Below are 16,316 nucleotides of genomic sequence, written 5' to 3' on the forward strand. Positions count from 1 at the left end.
TATATAATATTTATTTATCAGAAATATCCTTTCTATCAGCAATCATCTTTGTCACTCCTTATAATTGCTTCTTAGCTTTTAAGCCTGTAACTGAAAAAACATTTATATTGAAGTTCATTGGTCAAAAGTAAAATGATCGTCATGATTGCTATTCACTTATAAGACTTTTCAGTGAGAAAATAAGATTTTTGCTGATGTACTTTGTGGTACAGTTTTGGTTCCATGTAGTTCTCTTGTGTTCACTGATAAAAATAGTATTATGATAACTCATGGTTCATTATTGCCTTATCTATGCCTTATTGATGACTAATGGGAATGCCTCTTTATTCTAAATCCTGATTTTGGACATATATTTCTCTATGTGTGCTAATGTTCCTTCTTTTCCTGTTGTACTAGACAGGACACCGCTTCAGAATCAAGGTGATTTGAGGTCTAAATATGTTCTTATAAAAACTCATAATTTCTTCCAACTGAATATCACTCCTTTTAAAAAGCAGTTTTGGCTGTCTCCTGAGTGCATGTCAAAATTCCAGTACTCTGATGGTTATGTAGTGGGAAAATGTGATGCCTGGTGTAATCAAAGATCATAAATGATCATATAAAATGTTGATTGTAAACAGAAATCCTGTTTCTACTCTATTCCATGGTGGCAATTCCTTAGTACGGTGCTGTGGCCTTCAATCAAAGCCCAATTTTAATTTTGAATTAATAAACATGAATTTGCTCATTTGGAGGTACGTATGCATATATAAGGAATTTATTTCAAATCCTGAGAAGATGCAGAAATGAGCATCCTAAAAGAAACATACTCATAAAATTCAATCTGGTTTTCCCTCAAAGAGGATTGTTAATCTGTTTCTGTTCATCTTAATTCCTCACACATTGCTTACTTTTAGATACTGCTGGAGGCCAGACCTCCCGCAGGTCCGGACAAAGGAAAATACCTACTTCCTTATTATGGAAGTCTGACCACATCTGTAGTGACATTTCTTCCTCTTGACCTGCATGTTTTTTTGGTAAACATCCAAAATCATCGCTGAAAAACTTAATTGAAGATGATTATTTTTTGCTTTGTTCTAGTTTCTATACTTAGCTTATATCAGGAATCCAGTGCAACAGACATACCCATCTTCCTGTTTGGAGCCACTAACATAGATTTCTTTCTAGCTGGAGTGAAAACACATATGAAAGGCTGAACTAGAATGAAAAAGGAGGAGAAAAGAGAAAGGAGAAAAAAGAAAATTATTTTGGCTACACTGATAAGACTTGAAACTTTTCACTGACAGGCACTTTTTAATGGTTGGGTGTAAGACCTTTAAATAATTCTTTTTATCTACTTTTAAAACCCTAATGAAAATGTTAGTTTTACTGTGTGTCTTTGTAGGTTCTACTATAGGCATAGAAGTAGGTCTGTTTATTACCTTAGAAATCATTTGGCCTGTAATTTCCTTACTTTACATATGGTTAAATTGAGCCCCAGGGATATTTTGTATCTTGCTTGATATTGTTTTCTTAATTTTAGGTTTTAGGGATGTGAGGAAGCAAATGAGCTTGCTACCCAGAGATACTTTAAATTCCAATGCAAAGAACTTGATCTTTTAAAAATTCACATTCAATGTAGAGTTTAGGAAATAAAACTCTTTTACACATTGTTCCGCTGGTTAATCTATCTCTGATTCATAGCTTAGATGCTACATATTGTTTTCCACCAAAATAGTTCAATATCAATTTAATTTAATTAGTAAAGATTTTCCATAGAATGATAGGATTGTCCCCAGTTGAAAGCCAGGATTTAGCTAACCTCTTAGTGTACCTGATGGGACTGAGTTAAATTATACTATGGATCCTGTGGGAAAAGCTGAAGTTTCATCATTGTGTTGTTCCATGAGCCTTTCTTGAGGTATTTACAAAGAGAAGGCTTTTTCAGATTTCTGTCACATAGTTGCTATCACAGTAATCAAGTCTTGATTCTATCTTGAGTTGTAAAACATTGTGATTTCCATGTAGCTTTAATCAGTACTAGTCATTTTTTGGACTTGATGATGCTGATAGTTTTCTGTGGGGGTTAGAGGGCAGGAGGATGCAGGGGCAGTTTGCTGCTCAGCAGAATAATCCCTTGTATATTGGTCCTTGCCCAGGACCTTTGTGAAAAATGTATCTGTTTTGCCCTGGGGCGGGGGGGGGGGGGGCGGGGGAATGTGACTGCAACCTTAAGGTAGAGTCCCTGTGAGTGGTCACGAAAACATCTTCATTTTATATAGAATACATAGAATTAATTGTTATTAAAGCAGAGAAGTGTGCATTAAAAATTCTGTGTGAACACAGAAGTATAATGTTAATTTAATAGTTGATGTGGTGAAGCTTCTAACTGCTTGGCCAAAGATGTATTAAAACGTTATCTTGAAGCTTTGTGGGAGGGTTCATATTATACTGAGAGCTTTGGATTCATGCTGTGTCCAGAAGGACTTGGAAATGCCTCCCAGCCTATAGGGTGATAACATGTAAGATAGGATGTTTCCTTTCCTTGTAAAGCATTGGTCCCTTTTGGATTAATTAATCAATTGCTTAATTAATTAATTGCTTAATTAATTAATTGCTTAATTAATTGCTGGCTGGTAATAGGATGTATATCTAGAATACACCAATACAAAAATATGTGGGAATTCTCCACATTGTCTTCCCTTTCTAATTATTCATTTTTAATGTCAGACATTTTCAGTAGAGGTAATTCTGGCACAAAATACTTTTTCTGAATATGTCTCTTGGGAAGCAGTTTATAATGTGCATGTTGGTGTTCCAAAATGCAAAAGCAGGAGGAAAAAGGCTATATGAAAAAAAATAGGAAATAGTTGTAATTTATCATTAAAAAAAGGTTAAAGATAATTCATACACTAATATAGGTATAGTCTACCATATTAATGTGGTTTTTTATTTGATCCCATTATTTTAAAAAAAGTATTTGCATTTTGGAATAGAGGTATTTCAAAAGCAGAGAAGAAATGAGACATTTGCATAAATGAACACCTAATTCTTTGAAGTTACGACTTTATTCCCTGAAAAGATGGAAAAAGGCATACTGATCAAAAGACTTCATGCTAGAGACTGACTTCTTTTTCACTAGAGCACACAGGGTCCTTGGGGTCCGGACAGCTTTACTTTTATGATCTGATAGTGCTTTGGTGAACTAATGCAGAGTATTTACACTGGCCTGATAAGCTGTAGTGCCTGAGTCTCTGGCTTCTGGACGGCCCGGGTTTGAATCCTGGCTCCTCCACACAGCTGGGGGCAAGTTCCTCAGACCTTAGTTTCCTCACTAAAAATGGGAACAGAAGTAACACATACCCCACTGTGAGGATAAAATGAGTTCGTACTTGTAAAATGCTTAAGACAAGGCAGTTGCAACCTTAGGAAAGTCAGATTGCTGAGCACATGTAAATCAAAAGGCGAGCTGTGTGAGCTGCGTACTTTGAAAGCCTTATCTGGCCTCTGACTTCTGGAGACAGGGTTTCTCTCATGAAGTGAAGCAGGGTGGCTTTTGCCTTTTCTCAGCCACCAGCCTGCTTTTTCAGGATGCCCTTCTTTAGTACAAGATAAAGGATCAAGATCAAGGGTCTGTTATGCAAGTTCTTTTCAGTAAATCATTATCTTATATATTGACTGGTAATTTGGGGCTTATAAATTCTGACCATTAAATTCTGGACCTAAGAAGAAAAATGTGTCATTTGGCAATCTATTTAGATTATAGGATTGAAATTTTAGATGTTATGAAACTTTCAGCTTTGTAATGGGCTAATGGGAGGGGTACTTATGCACCTGTTTTCTGACCTAGTCCCCCCAAAGCACATATTTTAGAGACAATAATGAAGTTGGTAGGGGTACTTTTCGGTTTTATGTTTAGTACTCTCAGACATTTGATGGGTCATCAATAGTGAATTGGAAGGTAATTTTTTTTATTTTTTAAAGATTTTTATTTGTTTATTTGACAGACAGAAATCACAAGTAGGCAGAAAGGCAGGCAGAGAGAGAGAGAGGGAGAAGCAGGCTTCCCGCCGCTGAGCAGAGAACCTGATGCGGGGCTCAATCCCAGGACCCTGGGTCATGACCTGAGCCAAAGACAGAGGCTTTAACCCACTGAGCCACCCAGGTGCCCTGTGATTTTTTTTTTTTTTTTTGGAAGGCAATTTTTAAAAGATGTTTTAATTCCAGCATTAAAATATAAAAATTTAACAATCCTTTGGTTTAGTTTACTCTAGTTCTCTTCATTAGAGCTGCTAAGAAGGAAAGAGGAATTACTGAACATTTACTCCATGAGGCATATTCAAATAGGTACTTCTTCAGAAGTCTTTCTTTAGCTTATAGATGCTCTTCTGTAGGACAGGAATCACATGTACTTGGAAGAAAGATGCCTTAAGTTGTTTCCTAACACCACTGTCATTGTTAATACTTATCAGTGCCATCCAGGGCTCAGTGTGTACGTTTGGGAAAGAGAGCTGTTAGAACATTTTGCCAGAAAGACTTAAAATTCATGCTACACACAGGGTTTTAAAATGGTATTCCTGACATGTTAGACTAACCAATATGACTTTTTTGTCCATTTTACTTAAACTTCTGAGTTAATGTTTTGTATGGTTTTACAATATTAATTTATGTAATGGAAATTTGTTAAGTGCTTACTATTGTTTTCTCGTAACTGTACTAGGAGCTAGAAATACATTCTGAATACTGGACATATAGCAGCTAACTGCTAGTAAGATAGTGTTACCAAAATGAAGATACAGAGTACGTCAGGGGTATTTATCAGAATATAACTGTTATTTACAGAACATTTGATTCACAGTTTCCAAAAGGGAAATACTTCAATTAATACTTTCCAAAGTGAAGAGCCTAGATGTTATCATTGACAGATGAATGGATAAAGAAGATGTGGCATATATATATCTATATATATATAGATATAGATATATATATCTATATATATATAATGGAGTACTATGTGACCATCCAAAAACCTGAAATCTTGCCGTTTGCAACAAGGTGGATGGAACTAGAAGGTATTATGCTAAGCAAAAGAAGTCAATCAGAGAAAGACAATTATCATATGATCTCTCTGATAGGAGGAATTTGAGAAGCAGGGTGGGGGGTCGTGGGGGGAAGGGAGGGGAAAAAATGAAACAAGATGGGATCAGGGAGTGAGACAAACCATAAGAGACTTTTACTCTCAGGATAACTAACTGAGAGTTGCTGGAGGGGATGGAGGTGGGAGGGAGGGAAGAGCCGGGTGGTAGACATTGGGTCTGTGCTAGGGTGAGTGCTGTGAATTGTGTAAGACTGATGATTCACAGACCTGACCCCTGAAACAAATAATACATTATATGTTAATTAAATAAATCTTAGAAAATAATTAAATAATAAATAAATAAATAAATAACCAAATTAATTAAATTATCTCCTTAAAGGACCAATCTCCAAATATAGTCACTTTGTAAGGTATACTGGGAATTAGGACTTTAGCATATGAATTTTGAGGAGAGAAAATCAGTCCATAAAGGCCATGAAGAAGAAAACAAATGTCATGTGCAAATTTACAAAGAAATGTCTATCTTTTATAAGCATTCTGTTATTCAAAACAACAACTTTCCAAAGTGGAAGAAAGGTGAACATACTTAATCGGGATTACAGGGAGTTTTGAACCATAGACATGTAGTGGGTCATAGATTTATTTAGGATACATGACAAAGCGATTTGACTGTATTCAGATGTACGTACACATCTGAGCTACCTTGTGAAGTATCAGAACATATCATGATACTTGCTAACTGTGCAGCAGCTCGGGCATAGGTCTCTTACTTCACCTTAGTTTAGCGAATCCAGAAGGAGTATTTCCAGGGAAATAGATCAAGATGAAAGAGAACTGAATTACCTGATGTCTGCGAGGACATAAAATAAAAACAACGATGACAAGGCAGATGCAGAATTGCTCTCCTGACTGTTGATGGCCTCAGCACTACTAAGGCAGGGTTGTGGTTTTTCCAGCTCCATTTCCTGACTAAGTACTGACTCTTCTTGACTCCATCAAAGTCCCATATCTGGGGCGCCTGGGTGGCTCAGTTGGTTAAGCAACTGCCTTCAGCTCAGGTCACAATCCTGGAGTCCTAGGATCCAGTCCCGCATTGGGCTTCCCGCTCTATGGAGTCTGCTTCTCTCTCTGACCTTCTCGCCTCTCATGCGCTCTCTCAAATAAGTAAATAAAATCTTTAAAAAAAAAAAAAAAAGTCCCGTATCTTTTCTTGGTGGTATCACCACCTGTCAATATTATTATCTTCATCATTTTCTCAGGGAAGCTCAGAGGCTTTGAAACTGAATATTACCACCACTGACAGTCACAGTTATTACACGGTGTTCCAGCTGCTAACAGAAATGGTCTCAAAAGTGAGTTTGAGTCATAATGACCTTTTATTGCAGATGGGCCTAACATAACTTAGAATGTTCTTTCCTAGGAAATGACATTTTTAGAGCAGATCAGCATTTCTACATGTTTGTTTCATAAAGCACCAATGTAGAAAGATGCCACACCCTCAGACTCCCCCAAAATTGGAGAAGGTGATTATGGAGTCAAGTAATTTAAACAAATGAGGGTGTGTCTGTATATTACTTACCTCTTGGAGTGTCCTAATGCATACCAGCATAATATAGTCTCTGTGAAGTCCTGCTATGAAGAAATGTTGCATATTTTTTATCTTAATCTAGCCAGTATTATTGATGACAGTTTTTTATTGATATATCACCTGATAATAATCCCAAGGTTAACCGTTCCACGTTTATTCAGGTTCCTTTCTGCCATGGTCCAGATATTGGCGGCTAACAATTTGTAGACAGATCTTAAGAGCCACAGCCTGTGAGAATCTATCTTTATCAGCCTTTTCCATAAGAGCATAAGGAAAGCCCTTTATGAACCTTCTAGGAAATGTTTACATTGCTTAGAATACACTTTCAAATTTTTTAGCAAAGCATGAGTTAATTATTTAAATAACCTTTGCTCCTCTGTATACATACTTCTGTTCCTCAGGTTAGGACTTGAAATGGTTGGCTTCTATGGAATGAGTAGAAACCAGTGAGCTTCTCAGGACTGCGCTATGGCTTGGATTGCATTTTTCTTAGGATATGGCGGCCTGGGTGACCAGTGTGCCTGGTGACGCATTGCGCCATGTTGCCCGAGGCTTGTGCTTGCCCATGGCAGAACTTGTGAATGGCTTGTGCTCCCATATCGTGGTGAAGTCCATCTTATGCAGTTCTCCTTACAAGTTACGTATTTATTTGCTTTCCACAGTGATGGAGAAGGGAGAAAAAGGACCTCGTCTACTTGCAGCAACGAGTCCCTAAACGCTGGAGGAACCCCTGTCACCCCTCGTCGAATCTCCTGGCGGCAGCGCATTTTCCTCAGGGTTGCTTCTCCCATGAACAAATCTCCCTCAGCAATGCAGCAGGGTCTGTGTGGTACACACAAAACAATTACGCCTTCCTGGTATCATAAACTAGGGGATGGAATGCAGTGCTTTGGGTACAAAGAGATTTAAATGATTACAGTAGAGAAAGAATTTGTTTCTGTATCTGATACAGTGGTAAACTTCTCAGTCATCATTAGAACATGTTAGACATTCAGTAAATGCTTGTTGAGTGAATGAGTATGTTTCCCAGACTAAGCACTATGATAGTGCTACAAAAGCATAGATTTTTTTATTATTAGAAAAGTAACCTACACTTTTGTAAGAGTCACATATAAAACAAAGTGATATAGAAATGTTGAATGATTGAGAATGGATACAGATACACTAGGCAAATATCAACGGAAAGACTAGACCTATTAGTAATTAAAGCAAAGACTTCCAAAAGGGCAAAGGGAATATAACAATAATCAAAGATACAACAATAATGAGAACATGCATAATTATACAGCCCTGAAAGCCAGAAAATAGAACTTTACAGAATGTTTGGGAGAAATGAATCAGTAGCTCTCATGGGAGATTTTAACATATTCCTCTCTGCAAATTAAATATAGAGAAGGTAAATACAGATAATATTTGAGAAATACAATTAAACAGCTTGATCTAATATTTATACAGAGCCTTGCCCCCTATAGGGTAAATTCACTCATTCTTAGCACACATAGAACATTCCTAAAAATTAATTATGTACTTGGGTACAAAGGCAATTTAGTGACACAATCATAAATATTCATACTATATTCTCTGATTACAGTGCAAAAAAAAAAAAAAAGAAATCAAGAATTAGAAGACAACTAAAATATCTCATGGGCTTGGAGACTGAAAACTACCTGTAACTGGAAGAAATAAAATATGCTCAGAGCCATATACATCAACATTGCACGGTATTTAGAGGGCATTTCTAAAATCAGGAAAGACAAAACTCAAATATACTGACGTATTCAATTCAAGAAGCTAGAAAAGGAGTAAAATTTTTAAAAACTATTTATTAAGGAAATAAGGGTAAGGACAGAAGTCAGTCAGTAAAGAAAAAGAAACAAAATAACTCACATTCCTTGAGAAAAAATGAACTCTGCCTAGGGTGGCCAGAGAAATCTATATAGAAATGTTGGATATTTAAATTTATTTATTTATTTATTTATTTTTAAAGATTTTTATTTATTTATTTGTCAGAGAGAGAGAGAGAGAGAGCAAGAGCGAGCACAGGCAGAGTGGCAGGCAGAGGCAGAGGGAGAAGCAGGCTCCCTGCAGAGCAAGGAGCCCGATGTGGGACTCCATCCCAGGATGCTGGGATCATGACCTGAGCTGAAGGCAGCTGCTTAACCAACTGAGCCACCTAGGCGTCCCGGATATTTACATTTAAACTCGTTGCTGAGAGACGCATGTTTCAGAAAAAGGGACTAGCAAAGGTCTGATGTTATTGGAGAGAACTTTGCAGGTCAGAGAATCGCGAGAAATTCAGCATGATGGGAGCAGAGGACGGGAGATAGAAATAGGCCAGAAAGTTTCCATGAGGCCAAAGTCTGAAGCCGTCTATATGCTATTTGCAGTAATTTAGATTTTGTGCTTTCGGATACAGCAACCATTGAAATGTTTTAAGAGACACAGTCGTGTTTGTTAGTAGAAAAATAATTGGCAGGAGTGCAAAAGATGGCCTGGAACAGAGGGAGAGAGTGAGCTCCACGATTGGGTAAGGGAATGTTGCAGGAGCGAGCAGAGGTGCCGAGCCAGGACATGCCCAGTGTTGCTCAGTGGCTCTTCTCCTGCCGGTCTCTGATGGTAGATGGAGACCCTTAGGAGATCGCTGCTACCTGCTCATGTAATCCTTTTGCTTTGCACAATCAGAGAATGTACAGAGATAAATTGCAGAAGTGTTGGGCTCTGGGGAATGCCAGTTCACTTCAGAACACCTATCTTATAGGTCATTTGGTGTGGAAAGAAGAAGTGGCGAAATTACATGTGCTTTCGTTTCACTGCAAGAGGGAAATCTGGCAGGGGAATTTAGTCTAGTGAATTTACTTAAGTCGTTAGTTCCAGAAATGCAGTTACTGGGAAAGTGGTTTTGTAAAAAGCTTTATAGGTGGAAGATAGGATGAGAGAACACCAGATCTAGACAAAGCTTCCGTAGTCCGGGTTACGAGTCAGGAATGCCTCTCACTGTTTTCTTCTCTGCAGATGGACTGGACAGGAACGAGCTGCTGCCACTGTCCCCTCTTGCTCCAACCATGGAGGAGGAACCGCTGGTTATATTTGTGTCTGGGGAAGATGACCCAGAGAAGGCTGAAGAAAGAAAGAAATCAGAAGAACTGAGGAGTTTGTGGAAAAAAGCCATACATCAACAAATCTTGTTGCTTCGAATGGAGAAGGAAAACCAGAAACTTGAAGGTTAGCCATTCAAACAGGACTAAATGATATGATACCGTAGATAACGGAAGGGTTTAGGTTAAAACCAACCCCAGCCTCCCCCACTCGTTTTCAGAATGTAAATACACTTTTACTAGGATTTTACTGGCTGTCATCATTTAGTGTTATTTTATAAGGTTGCTATGACATGGGAATGTTCAGCTTAAAATATTTATATTTTTGTTTACTTGATAAAACGCCAGACACCTTTAGAGTAATGGGAAATAGATAAATGGGTAAATAGTAATTGGGTAGTAGAGAATGTAGGTTCTGTGGAGTCAGTGCATTTGATATGACTGCAAGTTTCATGCTGTTGTGCATAACTTAGGAGAAAAACCCTTAAACGTAAAAAATATATTCTCTTTTTTTTGAAATTGATTCAAATTTTAGGCTAATTATATTTATAATAGAAGAAATGTGCCTATTTCAAATAAATTCTGTTTTGTACCCAGTTCAACTATCTAATTACCTGTTATCAAGTCAAAGTTCCTATTTTTTTGTTGTTGGCTTTATACATTTTCTATTTAACAAATCGTATTCAAATCTTTATTAAATGTATAATTGGATAATTTACAATACCTACTGTGCCATTTCTCGTGCTTTACAGCTTAGTTTATGACTAGCAAGTGCTTTAGAATGTGTTCTCCAGACTTTGAAAGAATGTTATTTAAGCATATACAAACCACACATTAAGAGATGTGCAGATAGGACCAGATCAAAAAATGTATTCATGTTATTATATTTGGCAATTCACTTAACCTAAAAAGGACCTTGTTTTCCACATTTGTAAAATGAATGATTTAGCTTAAGTCTGCCCTTTGACTTATAAGAAGTCCTTTGACTTATTGGAAAATGTATAATCTAGGTTTTTCTCTGGCTTGGTTTTATTGTGTTATCTTCCAAAAAGCTTTTTTTGTGCAGGCATTCACATTTCTGTGTTTGTCACCTATCTTAAGATTCCTCTTATTAGACTTACTGTTCAATTTGCTTTTTAAATTGAATAATATTTAGTTTGCCAGGAAACACTGTATTTTCTTCATTGTTGTTTTCTTGGCAGAATGGAAAGTATATGAGGTTTTAAATAACCCTAGCAAATGAATCTTCTTTTCTTTAAAATTAAAACCCCAATTAATCGTTACTGAGATAGCTTTTATTTTTTATTTTTTATTTTTTTAAAGATTTTATTTATTTATTTGACAGAGAGAAATCACAAGTAGATGGAGAGGCAGGCAGAGAGAGAGAGAGGGAAGCAGGCTCCCTGCTGAGCAGAGAGCCCGATGCGGGCCTTGATCCCAGGACCCTGAGATCATGACCTGAGCCGAAGGCAGCGGCTTAACCCACTGAGCCACCCAGGCGCCCCTGAGATAGCTTTTAAAAGGTTGTTGTGATAAATGGTATGCCCACTCAAGCTTTTATTATAGATTTTGAGAGGGATTGTGTTCCTATTCAGGATAAGACAAGAGATGACATTTAGCAGATATGGTAAGAAACCCTTATTAGTTCTGGATTTCTTAAGTAACAAAGACAAAAAATAGTTGAGCTGATTAAAATTCTATTCAGTGGGTAATCATTTATCGATGGTTCTTTGTTGTTTGCCTAGTTAACCAGGTGAGGACAAACATTGACTGCTCTTCCTCAGCATTTTATCCTCAGGGCCTACAGCTGGCACAGGTCTTGATTATTATTTTAAATGAATAATGATCTAGAGAAGGTTGCAGGGGAAAAAGGAAATGTGTCCACTGTAAAAAAAAATTAGTAAAGTTACATATAGGGTTATATTAATCATGTGCTTTAATGAACCCACTTCTTGAAAAAAAAATTATTTGACTGTTATAGAGAAGTATAAAGCAAATATTGAGAAACAAAGCTAAACTCTGCTAGAAAGCCATCTAGTGGTATCCAGGAGGAGTAGTTTTGTAATGAAACTTACTTTTGATTATGTCTGGACTTCTAGGTAGAAACTTTTATGCCTTAGTTGAATAGTGGTATTATAAGATATTTAAATTCTTTGAAATGGTTTCAAACACACTAAGTTAAGGGTAATACTCATTCTGCTATTGTTTTTGTGCTGTCGAGGACTTTGGATGCTTGACAAAGATTTGTGTTGCAGAAGGTAAGGGGTTGAGCCTGGGGAGCTTGAATGGGTACATGTTGATCTGAGAGACTCCTGTTCAAAGTGATCCTAAGGAAAGAGAAGAAAAAAATAGCTAAATGTTTTTTTTTTTTTCTTCATTTTCCCTTTTGGAATCAGTTATTAAAGATAAAGAGCACATTAAGATAGTAGTTGCTATTAGAGGCCTTTTTAAAAATGAGCTCTGGGCTTATCTTTTAGGTTATCAAATGAGAGAGAATTCTGTAATATAGTAAAGAATGGAAGTAGTGTTGATTTCAGTGAAATGAAGTTTCCTCTTTAAGGTTATTAAATATGAACAGGGACACATGGCTTAGTGTTTTTAGAGGCAGTATTGGTAACTCTGGAAATGGTTATAAAAATTTATTGGGTTTTATGGTCAAATATATCTCTAATTAATGTTAGCATGAGGCAGTTGTTTTCTCCTATATGTCATATATAAAATATTAATGGTGTTGAAAATGATGCAAGTTGTTACTTGTGAGGCTATCACGTTTGTCAAAAAAATTGCAGTTTATAGCCTAGCAAATGTGGTTTGTTTTTTCATGCTTAGCAGAGTTTCCATCTGTAAGATACAGAGTGAAACCTCCTTAGGAAGTTATTTCTGATACTTTTTTACATGAAATGACTCAAAGTTTGGGAACCTTTCGGGTATCCTCAATTTTTTTTTTTAAGTTTACTCTTTGATCAGATGTTAGTGGATGATTCCTGAAAGTCATTTGGTATGATTTTACAAATAAAACAAAAATGTTAAAAATCCTGTGTTTTAAGAATGCACGGGTTTTACATAAATTGTTCTGTTTTTGTTAGCAAGCAGAGATGAACTCCAGTCCAGAAAAGTTAAACTGGACTACGAAGAAGTTGGTGTATGTCAGAAGGAGGTCTTAATAACCTGGGATAAGAAGCTGTTGAACTGCAGAGCTAAAATCAGATGTGATATGGAAGATATTCATGTTTCTCTTAAAGAAGGTATTCTGGATCCTTTTTTTTTTTGTTTTTGACTACAGTTGATGCACAATGTTACATTAGTTTCAGGTGGATCATTGTAATCTTTTTTTTTTTTTTAAGATTTTATATATTTGAGAGAGAGAATGAGAGTGAGCAAGCACAAGCAGTGGGCAAGGGGCAGAGGGAAAAGCAGACTCCCTACTGAGCAGGGAGCCAGATGTGGGACTCCATCCCAGGACTCTGGGATCATGATCTGAGCTGAAGGCCAATACTTAACTGACTGAGCCACTCAGAGGCCCATGTGATAATCTTTTATAAAGAAAACATTTAGAGATTTTTTGATTGTGTAGCTCAGGCATATATGCTTTGCCTATAAAAAATGGGAAGTAATTTGCTTTTGACTACAGTCAGTGGCTCAACTGGGAAGAAAACTATGCTTAATGGAGAGCCTGTCCCCGAGGAGTTAGGAGACACCTTTCCTAGAGATTGTCCCGACTTCTTCAACCAGCTCTTCCTAGCCCTGTGTTGTTGTTTACCAAGAAGGAGTGAATGCATTGGTACAGACCTTGTATTACATTCATAAAAATAATTTAGACTTATAAACTTGACCCACTTCCATCATTTGGTCAGAAATGTTTATATTTATGTGTAAATGTATTATATATGTATATTTTCACCTATGTGTATATATATACATAAACAGATTTACATTTTTATTAATCGGTCAGTTTTTCTTCCACGTATGTGTTTGTTTTGGAAAGCTTGCTTTTAATCAGCCATTGTACTGCATTGCTTCTCTACCATATAAACTGACTGATATTTAAACATCTCAAATTTAAAATTAAAACTAGCATTTCTGTGCCCCAGATATTAAAACGAGAATCTCCATGGCCTGAATGAACTGATGAGTGTAAAATAAAAATCCAAAAATGGCCAAAGAAATCTGATAATGAGTCTTGTTTTAAAAGCTTATGATTAGTGTGTGAAACTGTTGCACCATTAAGTTTCAATTGAAGTTGGGAATAATTTTGTAAGATGCTACATTTACAAGCCTCATATATGGGGGTTTTTTCCCTTGAAGATATGGAAGTTGTAAAGATTTTCATTGACTGTATTATTTGGGACAAAACAGTGGTTAATAGAATGTGCGTGAGATGTTGATCACAGCGTTCTTTGGAATGACTTTCACAGACGTTTTGGGGTGCTCATCTTTCAATTTCATATAGAATACATTTTAAACTTTTAAAAAAGAGGGGTGCCTGGGTGGCTCAGTGGGTTAAGCCTCTGCCTTCGGCTCAGGTCATGATCTCAGGGTTCTAGGATCGAGCCCCGCATCAGGCTCTCTGCTCAGCAGGGAGCCTGCTTCCCCCTTTCTCTCTGCCTGCCTCTGCCTACTTGTGGTCTCTCTCTCTGTCAAATAAATAAATAAAATCTAAAAAAAAAAAAAAGATATTTATTTATTTATTTATTTGAGAGAAAGAGAGAGAGAGAACGTGTGCTTGAGCAGTGGGAGGGACAGAGGGAGAGGGAAAGGATCTCAGGCAGGCTCGACGCTCATTGTATCCTGTGCTCCAGAGAGGCTGAACTACTCTGGGTCCCAGTGTATGTCCCAGGCTGTTTCTTGCATGGAATGCTCCAGTTCCCTCTACATTTCTTCTTCCTACGTCTCTCCCTGCTCCCCATTTCGCATCATCCCTTTATTTCCACCCCTCATCTTTCTTACTCTTCCTTTCTCTCCCCATTCCTTGCCCATCTGATGGTGTTCAAACATTCCTTTCCTTTTTAAAAATAACTAATTTCTTTATAAAAAACAATTTTATTTATTAATTTGACAGAGAGAGAGCATAAGCAGGGAGAGCGGGAGAGGGAGAGAGAGGATCTCAAGCAGCGGGGAAGGGCAGAGGGAGAGGGAGATGCAAGCTATCCCCTGGGCAGGGAGCCCCGCGTCGGGGCTGAATCCCAGGATCTCAGAATCATGACTTGAGCTGAAGGCAGACACATGACTGACTGAGCCACCCAGGCACCATCACATTCCTCTTCCCAAAGGGATTGCGGCCCACATTCCCAGCCTGGAGCCTGTTATCTTTTCGTTCTCCGTTCAAATACCATTTCTTCAGAAATAATGTGCCCCTATTTCTCTTCCACCAAAACAAATTAGTTTCACTTTATTATTTTTTCTCATGTTTCTTTCCCTTTAATTGTGCGTATCATAATTCGTAATTTTTGTGTTTTTGTATATATTTGTTTAATGTTTTTCTCACCCCACTACTGCCTACCTAGCACCTAAGAAGCATCTTGTACAAGTAATTTACTGAATGAGTACATGGATGAATGAGAATCCATTCCTGAGAATGGATTTATTCATCTCCTAGGGATAAAGTATCCTTAGTACCATTCTCTGTACTTTGCTACATGTTAGATGTTCAGCAAATACTTATTTAGCTTATTTAGCTGAAGTGAATTGCCTTCTTGCCAAATTGTTATTGGGTGGATAATAAAACATCCCACTCACATATTAGAGATTCAATTAATGGGCTAATGAAAGTTATCCAAAAAATGACATGTGGTCATTCATTCATTCATCTAACATATGTTTAAATAGCAAGGTATGTTTTGGGTTTTCATCATACAGAGATGAACATTTGCTTGTTATTCTCAAGGAGCTCACCATTGGTAGTAGGGAAAATAGGCAAACATGCAGTGTAGATCTAATCTAATATGGTGATGTTAGAGAATGTGTCAAGGAGTGTGTGAGAAGAGAGTGATTACTCCTTGAGATATGAGAAAGATCTTCAGTAGATGAATGGCATTGAGGTTCAGCCACAACAGATGAATAGAAAAACACTGTGCAACCAAGTGGGGAAACTTGGAAGTCCATAAGGCAACAGTAGGAACAAGTTTGGAAGTGTATTGTGGAAGGCCTTATAAATTATGTCAGTGAGCCTGAGTTATACCTTTTTGGACAATAATACTTTTGGTTTACGCAAATAATGGTACTGAAGTTCAAAGATATCAGTGCCATTAAACCTTCCTTAAGCAGCTGGGAGCTCAGAAACCTATTCCCCATCCAGTTTACCTGAACTCAAAATACGTCGTGAAGTAGGGTATCTGTAGTATACAGAATTGAATTCTGTCCCTCCCAGGACCTACTTCATTTTCTTTGGCATAAACAAAAGGTTTTTTTTGAGGGGGGGCCACCTGGGTGAGTCAGTTGGTTGAGGATCCAACTCTTGGTTTCAACGCAGGTCATGATCTCTGGGTGGTGAGATCAAGCCCCGCACTAGGCTATTTGCTCAGCATGGAGTCTGCTCGGGATTCTTTCTCCCTCTCCC

General features: G+C 37.4%; 1 protein-coding gene across 5 annotated transcripts in view; it reads left to right on the forward strand.

The window, feature by feature from the left end:
• The window catches only part of TBC1D4 (TBC1 domain family member 4), a 192,061-nt gene that overhangs the window by 157,146 nt on the left and 18,599 nt on the right, over window positions 1-16,316 (forward strand). For 3 of the 5 annotated variants that reach the window (XM_032315115.1, XM_032315116.1, XM_032315117.1), the window contains 3 exons: window positions 7,328-7,485; window positions 9,678-9,887; window positions 12,847-13,005. In XM_032315115.1, the coding sequence (XP_032171006.1) occupies window positions 7,328-7,485; window positions 9,678-9,887; window positions 12,847-13,005 (527 nt within the window). Of the gene's footprint in view, window positions 1-7,327; window positions 7,486-8,296; window positions 8,387-9,677; window positions 9,888-12,846; window positions 13,006-16,316 lie in introns of those variants that run through there. The other 2 variants (XM_032315118.1, XM_032315119.1) reach the window with 2 other exon arrangements.

This window comes from Mustela erminea, chromosome 15, assembly GCF_009829155.1.
Source record: "Mustela erminea isolate mMusErm1 chromosome 15, mMusErm1.Pri, whole genome shotgun sequence".
Lineage (NCBI taxonomy): Eukaryota > Metazoa > Chordata > Mammalia > Carnivora > Mustelidae > Mustela > Mustela erminea.